A 17,500-nucleotide genomic window follows, 5' to 3' on the forward strand; every position below is an offset into this window, starting at 1 on the left:
AGGATTGCCTTGGTCACCACATGTTGCAAAGTGAGGCTGCATGCAACATCCTTGCAACATGTAACTTATCCTTTCCCTAAAGTCAAGTCAGTAGGCTACAGTGGTTATGAAAAGCCCAAAGCGAGGTTGTAACAAACAACAGTAACAAAGTTAAAAAAAAAAAAAAAAAAAACTTTGGCTAAATATTGGCCCAGTGATGTGCACAGGCACAAAAGGCTTTTTCATGATCAGACAGACAAGTGTTCCAATTGAGTTGTATCAAGTAGGCTATTGCAAATCATTGGCATCTAGCAAATAGAGACCATTACAAGTATTTTAAGATGTTCCTATCTTTAAAGGTAGCTTAGAATCGCAAGAAGTCTCTTTGTCCATACATAGGCCTAAGCCAACTTTAACATAACCAAATACTACATAACAACAACAACAATAATACTAATAACAAGAGGTCTGCCAAAACCATAATTATAACAACAATTAAGTGTTAAGTACTTTATACTCTAGCACCTTGCTGTCACAAATAAGTAGGCCTATACTGGACTGTAGGCCTATGGCTGGGGTATTGTAGTAGTTGTTCTAATAGGCATATAATCAATTTCAGCCTAATCATTCTTAATATTAATGGCCCTTTCATGTGTTCTTTTGGGCATGTTAGGGTCAGTATTAAATGTTTAGAGAGGTAAAAATGAACTTCTGATGCTATAACATCCATGGACTTACTCCACAGTGTTTGGTATAGCCCAGGGGTTCCCAAACTTTTTCCCCTGCGCACCCCCTTGTACATTTCAATGTGGTTTGCGCACCCCCTGAGCGAATATTTTGGTGTGCTGATGGCCGCGCAAGTATGGATTCACTGCTCATTCACTGCATATTAAGCACAGTCGTTCTTGGGGAATCCTCTTTTCCAATAGCCTTGGAATTAAACTACACTTCAGATGGACCCTTCCAGCATACAATGCACCATACAATTAAAAACTACTTAATGTTCATTAATACTGGATGAAAACTAGGTCTACCATATCCGCCATTGCTCTATTCAACTGGCGCACCCCCTTAAAGCAGGCCGCGCACCCCCAGGGGTGCACGCACCCCAGTTTGGGAAACCCTGGTATAGCCTATGCAAATTAGAGGATATTTAATTAGATATGACCAAACTACAACACTTAAATATTAAAATTAGACAGACAGACAGACAGGCAGAGATAGACAGACAGACAGACAGACAGAAACTGAGAGACCCGGAGAGACAGAAAGTCAGAAGTCGACAGACAGACAGGCAGAGACAGACAGACAGACAGATGGATATAGACATGGACGGACAGACAAGCAAACACAGCCCTGGAGAGACAGACAGACTGACAGATATAAAACAGACAGATGGACAGACAGACACAAAGACTTTGAGAGACAGAACGGCAGATGAAGACAGACAGACAGAGACAGAGAAAGACATACATACACACATCAAGATGGACAGACAGAAGAATAGACAGACGGGCATCTATACAGTAGATGGGCATAAAGAATGCATGTGTGTGTGTGTGTGAGTGAGTGGTGTAAGTGCTCTCTCTCTCTCCCCCCTCTCTCTCTATTTCACTTTTTGACTCTTTCCCCCTGTCTGTCTGCACCCAATCCCTCTCTATTTCTCTCTCTAACACATCACTGCTCTTTCTCTCTCTCTCCCTCTGTCTCTCTATCTCTCTCTCTTTTTCTATCTCTCTCTATCTTCCCTCTGGTGAGTTCACTTGGAGGACACAAGACTGCTGTTTGACACTAGGCAAATGGCTCAGCACACACACACACACACACACACACACACACACACACACACACACACACACACACACACACACACACATTCGCATGCACACACACACACACACACACACACACACACACACACACACACACACACACACACTCGCACGCACACACACACATGCATGCAAAAGCAGACAAATCCGCCTACACACAACCACCAATAATGAACACAGACACACGCACAGATACACATTCACATTCACATACACACACATACTCATAAACACACGCATACATACAAACATACACACACACACGCACACATACACACACACGCACACACACACACGCACACGCACACGCACACACAAGCGCGCGCGGGCGCACACACACACACACACACACACTGACTGTCACCAATTGAAAATGGCACTAGAATATGTATGAGGCACGAACAGCAGTGCATCTGTCCAATACATCTCCATATCTTTTCATATATTTCCACACATTTTGGTCTGCACGCCACAGCTGAGCTAATATTCAAGGATGGATTACTGGTCGGGCCTACCAGGCCAAGGCCCAGGGGCCCAAGAGTCATGGGGGCCCTTCATATTGTGTTAAAGCCACACCTTTAACAAGTCTATTTTCAAATGTTCTCCGGAGACATATCCCCAGAATCCCCAACAACATATTGTAGAGTCTCTCACATCTGCCCTGAAGACTCCTGAATCTACACTAGCAACTCCCAAGGATGGGTTACTGTACGGGGCTACCGGCCCAGGAGTTATGGGGGCCCCAAAGGCAAATCCTCTATATTTCCTTTTTCATATTGTGTTACAATCACACTATTACAGTTTTTTTCTCAATTGGTTTTGTACATTTCTCACAAAACTTCTTGTTCAATTGTGACTTCCTGTTGTTACCTGTGCACATGGTAAAATACGTTTCTCGTAGTTTTCAGCATTTACGCAACATGCTTTCCAACCTCAACCATGCAAATGGTTGTGTAACAATTCTCATGTGTTGTTTGTACATTATCAATTAGATTTTAGTCGATGTTCTGCCAAAATGCTTTTGTTGATGATAATCCAGGAAAGATCTCACTCCCCAAAACCATTTAACACAGTGAACAACTAGCAATCTTTGATGGCTCTGACACGTTTCACAGAACACAAAAAACCTGGTTTTGAGAGATTGGCCAAGGGTTTTGCAGGCAAGGAGACTTGGGTTTTGCAGGTCAATCCATGTTGTGTTTTGCCACTTGTGCAAAAATCTTTTTTGGGAAATGAACGTGGAATGTTTTGCAAAATGCGAGTAAGATTCGAAGAAATGTACAAAACCTCTAAACCCCCGCCACGAACTGTAAAAAAAAAACCAATTGAGAAAAACTGTAACAAATAGATTGTCAAACGTTCTAGGGAGACATACCCCCTGAATCCCCAACAACACATCGTATCTCAAACACCTGGCCTGACATCTCTTGAATCTAGACTAGCAACACTCATGGAGGGGGCCCTTTGTTGTTGACTGGCCCAGGGCCCGGTAGAGCCATAATCCGCCCCTGCTAATACTCCATCTCATAGCATACTGGAACAGGGCCTGGACTGGTAATGTGGCATACAGGGCATTTCTCGGTGTTGTCAGTCCTTAACTGTTGGTGCTCTAAGTATATTCTGTATATAGACTGGCACACTTCATGGAGAGGGCCGTACAAAAATGCCCACGTCTTGTTTTGTTCCCAGTGCAGCCCTATACAGAAATACTGAATGCTCAGACTGCATGCCAGTACATTACATATAGATGCTTTTACGGTACTAATGCACTTCATAAATGAACAGATACAGTTCACACTCACACACACAAAGACAGATGCATGCGTGGCCACACACACACACCACACCACACATACACACAGACACAGACACACACACACACACGCACGCACACAAAAACACAAACACACACACACACACACACACACACACACACACACACACACACACACACACACACACACACACACACACACACACACACACACACACACACACACACACACTGTTGGAACTGTATTTTATTCTTTATGAGAGCAAACATGTTGCCTTGGCACAAATGTGCCCTTTCGCATTCAAGAATTCCTGTTCAAGGCTAAGCAGAAGATTACTGGACTGTGCGAGGACTTTATCTGTACCAGAACAATGGAATGCCCAAACACAACAGAGTTGCATCTCCACATGGCAGGCCAAGGCCTGTGTGTTCGTGTGTTTGTGTGTGTGTGTGTGTGTGTGTGTGAATGAATTAATCTCTATCCGGGTACGCCCCCTTTTCCCCTTAGCGGATAGAGATAATTGTAATCAGGGACAATCCTTCAATAAATAAGGCTTGGAGATATTTCAGTGTCAGAACGACTGGGGAAAATGGTCATTGACGGTTCTTCCCACTCGCTCTCCAAGCTGGCTTGAAACTTAATTACTGATTCTCTGTGTCTTTCATTTCAGGTCTTTCATATTTACAAATGTTAAGGGTTTGAACCTAACATTTACTTGGTCCTTCAGAACCGGATCCCAAGATACCCGACGATTCCAGCACGCGAGGAGGGAACCAGGAAAGTCTGTGGCCACAGCACTAAGACCCGTTTCCGGGACTGGTCTCTCCCTCGCAGGCTGGGATCCGACGGTTGACGGGAATCTTGAAAAGACCAGAGAATCGTGAGTACACTCTAAGAAAATTTCCCTGCAAAATAACGGCAGTTACTGGCAATTATATTTACCTGTAATTCTACTGTTATTTCACACCAAAAAATCAAATACAGCTCATTGCTGTTTAATGTATCACAGTATATAACATTTTTTCAGCAGCAATTGAACTGTTAAATAACAGTACTCTACAGAACGTTCACAGTATTAGTATTGTTAAACTAAAAGTGCTCTACAATATTTCTGCAGTAAATAACAGTAAAATAACAGTACATTTCAGTTAAAAAGTTGAATTGTACTGTGTGATGACAGGCAAATACTGGGTCATAGTTGTATTCATGAATATGGCCATGGCAACTTCCCACCCCACCCATCATTCTCCATAACTGTGGTACCCTGGCCATGTTACCACCCCACCCTCCCATCGTTCACCATGACTGGAGTGCCTTGAGCATGATACTATGGCGCAATGCTGTATTGAGAAAATGGTTTGCGGTGGTCCTTTGAAAGTGTGGGCATGAATAAAATTTCAGAGTATGCAGTGCTATGTTACAATGATAGTGTGCGAGGTGGCTTTTTACTGTATCTCTTGATGAGCCAATGATGAATATAGCATTGGTCAGTCTTTAAAAAAATATTTTGCACCAAGTAGCACAGCAAACAAGTAGCACTACAAGCTAGCTCTCAAAGCAATGCCTAATTTGCAGCAGGCACATTATATGCAACAATGCCACAAATGATGCCACATACAGCAAGCTTTCACAAAGAGGAAAGTGTGCAAGCATGTAAGCAAGCTTGTAGGCAAGCTTGTAGGCAAACAAGTGCTATGCTGTGCCATGCAGGCCAGCCAGCAGGCAGGCAAGCAACTGAAGTGTTGATAGTCCAGATTTATATACAGGTGCAAGAGTACCATGTGACCAGAGTCATCAGGCCCTTGGCAGGTGACGCCCGTAATTGAATAATGGCATAACAGCCCTACTCAAGTGAGGCCAGGCACTGATTAGCAGATTGGTTTAGATGGGGCTGCTTGTTGCAAGAGTGTTACAAGTTCTTAAAATGTTTCAGCCATTCACACTTTCATCACTATCAAAATGCATGTGCTACTCACACTTTGCTGCATCAAGCACTTTTTAAGTATTGTAGTTTCCTTAGAAATTGTTTCATCATGCTTGATAGTATCAGATAATCTTTAACCAGTCAGAATGACTTCAGTTGCTTCAGGTGGTATTGAAGTTTGATGGTGATCACGGACAAGTGGAGGATGAATGGGTTTCAATGGTGCTGCCTAAAATAACTTGTTATTTTCTAGAGATGCACCGGATCCGGTTCCGGTTCCGGATCCATCAGGATAATAGACTTTTTCACAGGATCCGGGTCCGGCAGGATCTTAAGCAGTGGATCCGGTATCCGGCATGTTACCTAAAAATCAGGGTCTGGTGCATGTCTAGCCTAGGCTTTTCAGTCTTTCACAACCCCAATCACTGCATGGAGTGAAATCCCTTTGGAAGCGGCTATTGCAGGCAGTGTGGCAATAAGCCAATGAGTCTAAAAAATAGTTTGCGCCAACGTAATAAAAAGGGCCCACGTGTGCGAGTAGACTATATGTTTCAACCCTTTTGTGGGATCCGATATCCGGTTCCGGATCAGGCAGGATCTTAAGCAGTGGATCCGGTATCCTACAGGATCCTAAAAATCAGGATCCGGTGCATCTCTATTTTTTTCCACAACGGCGAATACTGCTATTGTGCAGTACTTACTGTTTATGCTCAATATGTGACTCAAAGTAATATTTTCACAGTAGTTGTCTGTTTTTTCGAAAAACAGTAGAATGCTGTTGCAGAATTGCCGTAAATAAACAGCTATTTGTTACAGTGTAGGCCTACATTTTTATTTTTATTTAAAAAGGATTGAATGAAAAGACGGTAAAATAAGAGAAGACAAAACCCTGACAATTCTAGACTCTATCAGGTAAAAAGGGAGGCCAGACTCCTCTGTGTCGTTGAACAAGTTAAATTCTGAAGACTACGTAAAGTAAAGTACGTAGTACGAGTACGAGAAACTAGTACGAGAAACTAGTTTAAATTCTGTGTTCTCTGCGTTGAGAGAAAGTGTGCGTGAAAGGATTCGTATTACCACTCGGTAATACGTTTCATACCAATACAACAAGGTCCAAATAGCGAGTCTTTGTGGAAGCCTGTATGCAAGAAGATTCCACCTGTGAGGTTGAAGTGAATCTTACCACAAACGATCGTTGATCGCTATCTTGTTGAAAAGTGTATCCAACAATAGAGGCACTGTAGGTGTTGTGACGTTGGACTAAATTCATAGAGACAAAATGGGGGGCAGTAACAGCAAAAGAAGTGAAAAGTTCCTTGCTGAAATGCAATGCAAGGACTGGAAAATCGTGCATAGAGAAAATCCTAGTGCAGTAGCACCGCTGTGTTACTGGGTAAAAAACTATGGGTTTAATGGAAAGTTGTCTACAACAAACCTAACATTTATGGCCTGGCCAGCAGGGCCAACAGGAACACTACAATGAACACCAAAACTATCACGGCCAACACCAAAATTCCTGACTAGACCGAGAGCACCAGTATCGACCGTACGGGCATGGCCCCTCGGCCGATGACTGGTTTGATGATAATGAGGAAACGGACGGGGATGTGGAAGAGGTAGACGTCGTTCTAAACTTAGAGGGATTGTTTTACCAAGAAAAAATTAGACCTGAAATTACCCTTCTGGTCCAAGGGACCCCCGTACGTTTCCTCTGTGACTCTGGTGCTAGCCGCACTGCAATGCAGGAAATAGCAAAAATAGCAAAACTAGTGTGAAAAAGCAAATGACAGCCATTTGGATTACTCACTGAGCAGTTAATGTCTCAGATAGCCTACCATATAATAATAATAATAATAATAGTAATAATAATAATAATAATAATTGTATTTGTATAACACTGTGTCATACAAGGCAAGTAATATGGATATCTGTTTGTCTGTCTGTGTGGGCCCTATTTGTTGTATGAATTGTCCTAGTGGGACACCCCACTGTGTGTGTGAGAAAGATTGTATATGTGTCTGTGGAGTGTACGTGTGTATCTGTGGAGTGAGTGCCTAAATATGTCTGAGAGTGGAAGAATTTTTTTTGAGTGTTTAGTGGAGGTACTCTATTGTGTTCAGAGTTAGCTGGAGCTTGGGAGTGCACATGTTGAAACAACATTTTTAAAATAAGAATAAGCCTTTTATTTTATTCTACAATTCAACTTTGAGGTGTAGGATTTTGTCATGATTTTGTTTTTCCATACATTCTTACCCATTTATTTTTGATTAGGAGAAAACGGGGTTGTGGAGTTATGTTGTTTCTTTACTATTTTCAATTGAAAGTTAACATGTTAATGTTTAAGCCTTTAAGACACGGCATTATAAATTAGCTGTTACCAGAATGGCAATGACCAAGTCATAATGTATTACTAAAGGCCCCGTGCACTGTCATGGTAGTGTAGTGTAGTTGCAAAAGAGTTTGCTTTCATGATTTACAGTACCAAAATGTCTTTGTTTCTTCTAAAGAATAGATGAAGCTTTCTCCTTGTTCTTATTATTATTATTTTTTAAAGAACAATGGGTTTGAGATCTTGAAATAACGCAGGCGCTATTTGATGGCCCAAAGGTGCTGTGAGTAAACCTAATTTGAACCTGGTCTGGGAGTTAGGTCACATGTGCTGAACGTTTCTAGAAATTTAGGTTGTCATTTTGTTTTGATTGACTTTTAACTATGACTTATTTCTTCGTTTTATTTCATCGAATTTCTTGCCTTATTATGTTCTATTTTGATGAGTTATTGATCAATGGATCATGGGTTTGGTTTTAAAAAAAAAAACCCTAAAAGTTGGGTAGTAGTACTCAACTAGTCATTTCCAATGCAATTATGATCTGGAACTTTATTTTAATGACTGGAGCACAATGTTGACTCTGATAAACTAGCAAAAACTAGACTCTGAATACACAGAGGCGCTTGACAAGGTCGCCCCAGCAAAGATAACAGTGTCCTATGTGTAGATGTTTACATTAGCTCGGATAGATATTAAAAGGCTCAGAGGCTCTCTCTAAGTAGCCCAAGGTCTTCTGCAGGCACCCCTTATCAGACACAGCAGGCCCAGCTATCAACATGCAAATTTCTGTGGCAGAGACAGAAAGACACTTAATATTGAAACCTCCAACAGTGTATGCTAAACCACCTGTTTGTCACTGAAAAGACAATAAGAACTAAAAAAAAAAAAAAAAAACTGAACACCGACCTAGATAAACAATACCAAAGCTTAAAGTTATGTTAAATATCTATCATTGTCATTAGTTTAATACTGTAAGTGTGAACATTGCTTCACATGGTGTGTGATGAGACATGTCAATGTTCTCTATTTGCTTTTAAAAGTTTGAATTTGATGACGTTGGGATCCTTATATTTTCATTTGTTTGATTTATAAACAAAGAGACAGTTGTCTAACTCTGTCTTTTCATTTCAGTCGTCAACTTGCAATCAAAGTGAAAACTGATTGCCAATAAGGTTTTAGTTCCGTTACAAATGTTTTATGTAGCCGATACATGAAGTCAATCATTTTTTGCTCTGATTTGATTTCAAATTGATCTGGCTTGAGTGTACATGAAAGAAAGTTGTTTTCCCTATATATATATTTTTTTGTTCTTTGAGGAACAGGCCTAATTATGGAAACGAGCTGAAACACAGCTGATGTGAATGGAAGGAACCTAGACAATACCAATGATCGCTAGGTTAAGTGAATTTTGTTTTTAATTTGATGAGTTTCACAAGATTTTTCCAGAGTTTGTTTTGTTTCAATTGGGTAATAATTTTAGTTATAACACTTGATAAAATGACAACTGTTATTTATTTTTTTCTCTCTCTCTTTCTTTCAAACCATGAAAAGTTTGACCTAAAGTTAGACAAGGTCTGACCTTTGTACCTTAGATAAAGGGTCTGTCCGGTTGTTTGTTTCATTTTTTCTTTTAAAGTTGCGTATTTTACAATGGCAGTTGTGTTTTCTTTCTTTTTATCTCTTACATTTTGATTGGTTTATCTAGTGATCTGTATGTCTGGGTGATGACATTGAAACTTTGGAATGGTGTGAGAAAGTGGAGAGTAGTAATAAATGTCATTCATTTTAAATTGATGGAGCCATGGGCTAAGCCATGTATCAACAGGAGGGATATTATTGGATTCTCAAATATTACTCATACTCCAATTTTTATTTTTTTATTTTTTTATTTTTACAAAATACATTTTTGAATGTACTGACATTATTGGCAGGAGTTGGGCTAGGCCCCTATATCACCATGACCTCATGACAAAAGGACAGTGAGGACTGCATGCCAATATGTTTAAGTAACTATGTGGTCAACACCACATTTTGTCAGTTTGCGTTTATCGCCTATTCTGTAAGGAACTGTAAGGTAAACGTGAGCCACAATAGTCAGATACTGACCAGAGTAATTTTCTTTTTCATAATTTTGCTCTTGATAAATTGTTGTTCCCCGGGAAAGTAGAGCTATCTATTTTATTTTGATTATAGATTATGAGAGAATGGTTGGGCGGCTTTGGGTTTTTGTTTTGTCTAAACTAACAAAACATTTTTGTTTCTTTTCTATTATAATGCTCTCTAATCTGTCACAGCTGTGCACCTCCTCCACACTAATGTCTGTGTATTTCTTTAAGCAAATGTTTGAAAAAGCCTGCCTTGATGTATGCGAGTGATTCTCTGATTCGGCTACACTTTTAAGTCCGTGGATTTTATTTGCCAATTCCACTAACTATTAAGATTAAGCTTGGCAATTTGTTTGTTTGGCACTATGTAAACATCTAGGTCATTTAGTTGGGAAAAAATACTGATAATTGACTTTTTGCTTTTGCCAAAAGCTTAGGGGAATCGTAGAATCACTCATGCACCTATGAACTGGAGGGTGTTGGAAGATGTTTACTTCTCATCATTTACTGTGCTCAAAGTCTGTTTCGGAAATTACTTAAGTCTTATTGAGTCATGTGGATGGCACATGTCTCAAACAGGAGAGATATTTTAGGATTAATCAGTGCATCAAACAAATATGTGTATAGGGCACATGTTAAATGAAACCTTGTTCTGAAACTTCACCCCTTAACCTAACCTAAAACAAACATAAGAGAGCTACAATGTGGAATCAAATTGCATCAGGGTTTGAATCATTTGTATGTTGGTGGTGTACTATAAACAAAAATGTGGACAGAATGAACAACATCCACTATAAATGTGCAGGCGCTGGGCAACAAAACTGAATTTGAGTTCAGGGCCATCCATGAACAACTGAAGGCAACCTGCCTAATCGCATTCCAATCTCGTATTGCGGTTGATATGCTTTTGGCCGATAGGAGTGTGTGCTCTATTTTTGGTTATCAATGTTGTTCCTTCATACCGAACAATACGACAGCTGACGGAAGTCTCACCAGGGCGATAGAGGGACTGGGATCCCTCAACCAAAAAGAAAATGAAAGACCACTCCAGGGTCGACACTTCAGTGTGGGATGGTTTCTCTGACATGTTGGCAAATACAGACAGTTGGCAGCGTCCATAATCATGTCTATTGCAATATTTGCGGCGATCCTCACGTTATGTGGATGTTGTTGTATTCTTTGTATTAGAGTGTTGTGCACCAGATTTAGTACCCACTGCCATTGCACAAATGGAAGAAAAAATGTCAAACCTATATGCTCTTCTAACTAGACAGGATAGTGATGTCGATGACACTATGATGATGTTGTTGGTGGAGACCATGAGCCTCCACACCAATCTGACGATTCCATCCAGGTCCCTGATCTGTTCCCTGACCCAGGGGATTATGCTCGGGGCCTCTAAGTGTACCTATTTAAAGAAAAAATCATTTGAAGTGATCACTGGATGATGTTAATGTTTGCCTCTATATAGAATAAACAGGGGGAAATGTTGGAACTGTATTTTATTCTTTATGAGAGCAAACATGTTGCCTTGGCACAAATGTGCCCTTTCGCATTCAAGAATTCCTGTTCAAGGCTAAGCAGAAGATTACTGGACTGTGCGAGGACTTTATCTGTACCAGAACAATGGAATGCCCAAACACAACAGAGTTGCATCTCCACATGGCAGGCCAAGGCCTGTGTGTTCGTGTGTTTGTGTGTGTGTGTGTGTGTGTGTGAATGAATTAATCTCTATCCGGGTACGCCCCCTTTTCCCCTTAGCGGATAGAGATAATTGTAATCAGGGACAATCCTTCAATAAATAAGGCTTGGAGATATTTCAGTGTCAGAACGACTGGGGAAAATGGTCATTGACGGTTCTTCCCACTCGCTCTCCAAGCTGGCTTGAAACTTAATTACTGATTCTCTGTGTCTTTCATTTCAGGTCTTTCATATTTACAAATGTTAAGGGTTTGAACCTAACACTAACACACATACACACACACACACACAGACAAACACTTAAGCAGAAACACACACATGTGCCAAGTGCGTACACCAAACGTACGCACACAAACATGCACACGCACACGCACCCAAACACACACACACCTTCAGGGCAGGGACTCTCGTCTTTGCGTGGGTGGCCACTGGACGACACAAGTCACTACACGCACACACACACACACACACACACACACACACACACACACACACACACACACACACACACACACACACACACACACACACACACACACACACACACACACACACACACACACAGAGACAAACACACACACACACACACACACACACAAACACACACCCTTCGGGACATGGTCTCTTTACTGTCTCTTCTCTTTGCGTGCGTGGATGACCACTGCACCCCTCGTGTCTCACACACACACACACACACACACACACACACACACACACACACACACACACACACACACACACACACACACACACACACGCGCGCACACACGCACACACGCACACACACGCACACACGCACACACACACACACACACACACACACACTCTCTCTCTCTCTCTCTCTCTCTCTCTCTCTCTCTCTCTCTCTCTCTCTCTCTCAACAACAACAACAACTCACCCAGGGATCCTTTGGGGCAGGGTCTCTCCACGGTCTCCCCTCTGTGCGTCGGAGGCCACTGCACGCCCCTCGTGACCCGGCCATCGCACTGGGGGACGCGCGGACCCTGGGGCCGCAGCAGCAGGGGCGGGCGCTGGGTGAGCAGGGGCACGGTGGCCGTGATTGGCCGCACGGCCGAGGGGGCGCGGTTTATGGCGCCCACCGGGTGCAGGGTGGCCGAGGAGGCGGGGCCAGAGCGGGGAGGGGTGGGGCTGAAGGCCAGCGAGAGCGTGGTGGAGTAGAGGGCCGAGAGAGGGGTGGTGGTGGTGGAGAACTGGGCAGGGGGCTCTGTGGAGAGAGAGAGAGAGAGAGATGTACATAGAGAGAGAGAGAGAGAGAGAGAGAGAGAGAGAGAGAGAGAGAGAGAGAGAGAGAGAGAGAGAGAGAGAGATCATTAGTAATTTGAAGTGAATGCCAGCTTGAGGGTAGAGGAGTAGAGAAGGAAAGAGGAAGACGCAGAGAGGACAAAGAGAGGAGACAGAGAGGACAAAGAGAAAGAGAGAGAGAGAGAGAGAGAGAGAGAGAGAGAGAGAGAGAGAGAGAGAGAGAGAGAGAACATGAAACAGAGGGCATGAGAGATAAGAGAGAAAGAAAGAGGAGCATCTGTATGTTTAAGCACAGTATTATGATAAACATTTTGACACATTTTCTACTCTGAGACGAAAAGAAACTGGTTCCTTTTAGGAAGATAGTAGGGTGTGGAAAGATGCCTAGAGCAGGTCACTAACCGACAGCCCCCATTAAATCATATGAAGAACAAGACTAAATAATAAATAAAGTATGAAGGAGAGGGTAGATAATAAATAAATGATGTGTCTGTGTGTGTGGTCTAATGGGTTGGGGGAACCGTCTTGGGATTGGAAGGTAGAATGTCCAAATTTTATGCCAGCAGAAATGGGGGTGGTGTCACAGTAAAATAAAAAATGGAGTGTAAATATTTCAGAGTAAATTGCTGTGGCCGTACTGAAGTACCCAGCTAGCCCAGTGATTAAGGAGACCAATACCAAAACCCTAAGTTGCTTTGGATTTTTATCAGGTAAGTGTAATGTAATGTACAGTTATATAAATCCTGGCAGTATTTACCCCAGGTTCATGAAAAGGACTCAAATGAGCTATGTTTTATGTTACGGAGCAGCAACAGTTTTTAGAAGTAACGGTGACCAGCTAGTAGGCCCTACAGTTTTTTTATTTCGCTCCTCAAAGATGTGGTATTTTGTTGTTGTGGTTGCCCACTGAGTGGCACGTCCACGTGACTTAACAATATTGTTGATGTTTGTGTTGAAAATCCTTCGGTCAACAATGAGCAATTACATTTGAAATAATGATTGATATAATGTTTTTAATTAGTCTTGTCTTATTTAATGAATGTTGCAATAGCATTAGATGAGACATAATTGACATGCATTTGTTAAACATTTGACAGGGAACATAATGAACCATTCCTGGAACGTGATGTTTTTGTTCTAATCGGGAACATGTATCTGATGCTGGAACACAAAACCAGAAGATTCCATTTCTGAACAAACCAATTGGGGAAAAAACATTTTATAAAGGCAAAAATTCCCCCGAAAACTGCCTAAAAAACTAGAGATGCACCGGTTCCGGATCCGGCAGGATAATAGGGTTTTTCACAGGATCCGGGTCCGGTCTAGGTTCCAGGATCCAGGATCCGGTAGCCGAGGCTTTTCAGTCAAAATAGTTTGAGCCAACGTGATAAAAGNGCCCACGTGTGCGAGTAGGCTATGTGTTTCAACCCTTTTGTAGGATTCGGTATCCGGTTCCGGATCCGGATCCGGCAGGATCTTAAGCAGTGGATCTGGTGTTCGGCAGGATCCTAAAAAAAATCAGGATCCGGTGCATCTCTATAAAAAATAAATGTGGGTGGTCTCATACAACCTCATCTATTGCTAACGTACCCTTGAGCAAGACACCTAGCTCCATAATTTCCCATCCTATAACTGTAACCATTGCATGGCAGTAATGATTACTTTGAATGAAGGAGCCTGATGAGTGTAATGTAATAGCTTCCCAGTAATATTTAATAAATAATGATTAAGAGGTAATGTGCCTATTGACAACCAGAGGTGGCAATTAGTGTCTTCTGAATTGTCTCATCTGCATTTTTACATTTCCCAGGCCTTGGCAATAATAATTCTTCCAATGAGCTAAGTAGGAAAAGTTTCAGATATCAGGCTATTCTCAATATTCAACTCGGAGTGAGCAGGATGAGGAGGAGAGTGCAAGTTCGAGTGGGATCGAGTGGGTATATTGGTGTGTGTGTGTGTGTGTCTGTGTGTGTGTGTCTGCGTGTGTGTGTGTGTGTGTGTGTGTGTGTGTGTGTGTGTGTGTGTGTGTGTGTGTGTGTGTGTGTGTGTGTGTGTGTGTGTGTGTGTGTGTGTGAATGTGTGTGTCATCTCCAGTCTTTCCAATGATTAAAAAAAAACTTTGTTCAAAACTAAAAAAAAAAGCTTTTTCAGTTTCTGCAGACTCTGCACATTCGCAGTCCACAAAGAAGCCTAATTTCATTCTGCCTACGGAAGTAATTTGCTCATTCTCCCCCAGAACTCTTCAGAGTCACCAAGCTCCATTCACCACTAACTAACTTCACAATATTATTATTGCATCAGCATTGAAACACAGAGCCATGGAGATGGGGAGAGAGAGAGAGAGAGAGAGAGAGAGAGAGAGAGAGAGAGAGAGAGAGAGAGAGAGAGAGAGAGAGACACACAGACAGACAGACAGACAGACAGACAGACAGACAGACAGACAGACAGACAGACAGAACAGACATACAGACATACAGACAGACAGGCAAAAAAAAAAAAAGAGAGAGAGAGAGAGAGAGAGAGAGAGAGAGAGAGAGAGAGAGAGAGAGAGAGAGAGTAGAGAGAGAGAGAGAGAGAGGGGTGGGGTTGTGGGGTAACACAATGGAAGGAAGAGATAAGGTACATGATAAGAGAGAAAGACTGAAAAAGAGAGATGAGTAAGAAAGATAGAAAGAAAGACAGGTAAAGAGAGACAAGTGTGATAGACGTCGCCAAAAAGTAAGACCATAGTGGAGTAGTAGATAGAGAAAGAGAGGCAGAGACAGGACGGGAAAGCTGGATGTCAACCACACCCAATCGTCACACACACACACACACACACACACACACACACACACACACACACACACACACACACGCACACGCACGCACACGCGCACGCGCACGCACACGCACACGCACACGCACACGCACACGCACACGCACACGCACGCACGCACGCACGCACGCATGCACGCACACACACACACACACACACACACACACGCGCGCGCGCACACACGCACACTAACACTCACCGGTGGTGGGTTGCGGGGGTGCGAACTCCAGCGGGTATCTCAGCACATTGTAGTTGTTCCAGACGTAGAGCTGGTTATCTCTCGGGTTGTAGTTGACAGAGGAGATGTGCTGGTGGAGGAGAGTAGCGTAAAGTAGAGGAGAGCAGAGTAGAGAGTAGAGTGTAGTAGAGTAGAGTAGAGTAGAGCAGAGAAAAGAGTAACGTTAAGTGTATATAATATAATCTACTATGTTTAAAATCTATCGTATTTACCTGGTAGAGGTTTGGGGAAAGAGATCTAGTGTAAGCCGTAAATTATTTTGCATGTATAGTGTAAATACTTCCTTATTTACCTGGTAGGGTTTTGGGTAAAGGGATCTAGTGTACGTTCTATTGTAAATTCTATTGTATGTATAGGGAGAATTCTATTGTATTTACCTGGTTGGGGAAGGGGATATAGTTTAAGTTCTATTGTAAATTCTACACTACTTTATAGTGTAACTTCTATTGCACCTGGAAAGGGTTTGGGAAGGGGATCTGGTATAAATTCTATTGTAAATTCTACACTACTGTTTAGTGTAAATTATATTGTATTTACCTGGTAAGGGTTTGGGAAGGGACTCTGGTATAGGTTATATTGTAAATTCTACAGTACTGTATAGTGTAAATTCTATTGTATTTACCTGGTAAGGGTTTAGGAACGGGATCTGGTATAAGTTCTATTGTAAATTCTACAGTACTGTATAGTGTAAATTCTATTGTATTTACCTGGTAAGGGTTTAGGAACGGGATCTGGTATAAGTTCTATTGTAAATTCTACAGTACTGTACAGTGTAAATTCTATTGTATTTACCTGGTAGGGGCTGGGGAAGGGGATCTGGTATATGTTATATTGTAAATTCTACTGTATTCTATTGTATTTACCTGGTAGGGGTTTGGGAAGGGGATGCGCACGGGCTCGGCCCGGTTGCGGCGCGTGTCGTACGCGTACAGGATGAGGTCACCGCCGGCCTCGCTGTCGTCGTCGTGGTAAACGGAGCGCACGGCGTAGAGGATTCCGCAGGCCACGAACGCGTCCGAAGCCAGCCGTTTCTCGAAGGTGCTCTGCCACGTCCCCTCGAAACGCAGCGTGTACGGGTTAACCTGGAACGACAATACAATTTATATTATTATTAAATAAAAACAACAAACAACAACAAATCTCACAGATGCTCTGTCTCGTCCCCTCGAAGCGCAGCGGGTTCACAGGGAAGGACAAATATTTATTATTATTACTAGTAGTAGTATTATTATGGTAGTTGTAATAATAATAACCACTATTATCACCATAATCATCATTATCATCGAATTAATACTAATCGTCGCCATAATAATCATGAACAATACTTGTGCAGTTCAGACCTCTGAATTGTCAGGTTATTTCAGACAGCAAACAAGCAAACAGCCGAGCAACCAACAAACAATCATTTGTAAACTCCTCATATTTCCATGTCCTAACACTTGCCAAAACTAGCGTCCCTGTGTGCGTGCATGCGTGCGTGCATGTGTGCGTGTATGCGTGCGCATGTGTGTGTGTCTGTGTATGAATGCATGTTTG

At 42.2% G+C, this 17,500-nt stretch overlaps 1 protein-coding gene across 1 annotated transcript in view; it reads right to left on the reverse strand.

Annotated features, from left to right (window-relative positions):
- LOC134453421 (adhesion G protein-coupled receptor L1-like) overlaps positions 1-17,500 on the reverse strand; it is a 120,331-nt gene that overhangs the window by 26,145 nt on the left and 76,686 nt on the right. Inside the window, exons 7-9 of the mRNA XM_063204249.1 lie at positions 16,828-17,046; positions 15,926-16,034; positions 12,544-12,870 (exon numbers count right to left, since the gene is read on the reverse strand). Coding sequence (XP_063060319.1) covers positions 12,544-12,870; positions 15,926-16,034; positions 16,828-17,046 — 655 coding nt within the window. The remainder of the gene's footprint in view (positions 1-12,543; positions 12,871-15,925; positions 16,035-16,827; positions 17,047-17,500) is intronic.

The sequence above is a fragment of the Engraulis encrasicolus genome, chromosome 1 (assembly GCF_034702125.1).
Source record: "Engraulis encrasicolus isolate BLACKSEA-1 chromosome 1, IST_EnEncr_1.0, whole genome shotgun sequence".
In the NCBI taxonomy this organism is placed as follows: domain Eukaryota; kingdom Metazoa; phylum Chordata; class Actinopteri; order Clupeiformes; family Engraulidae; genus Engraulis; species Engraulis encrasicolus.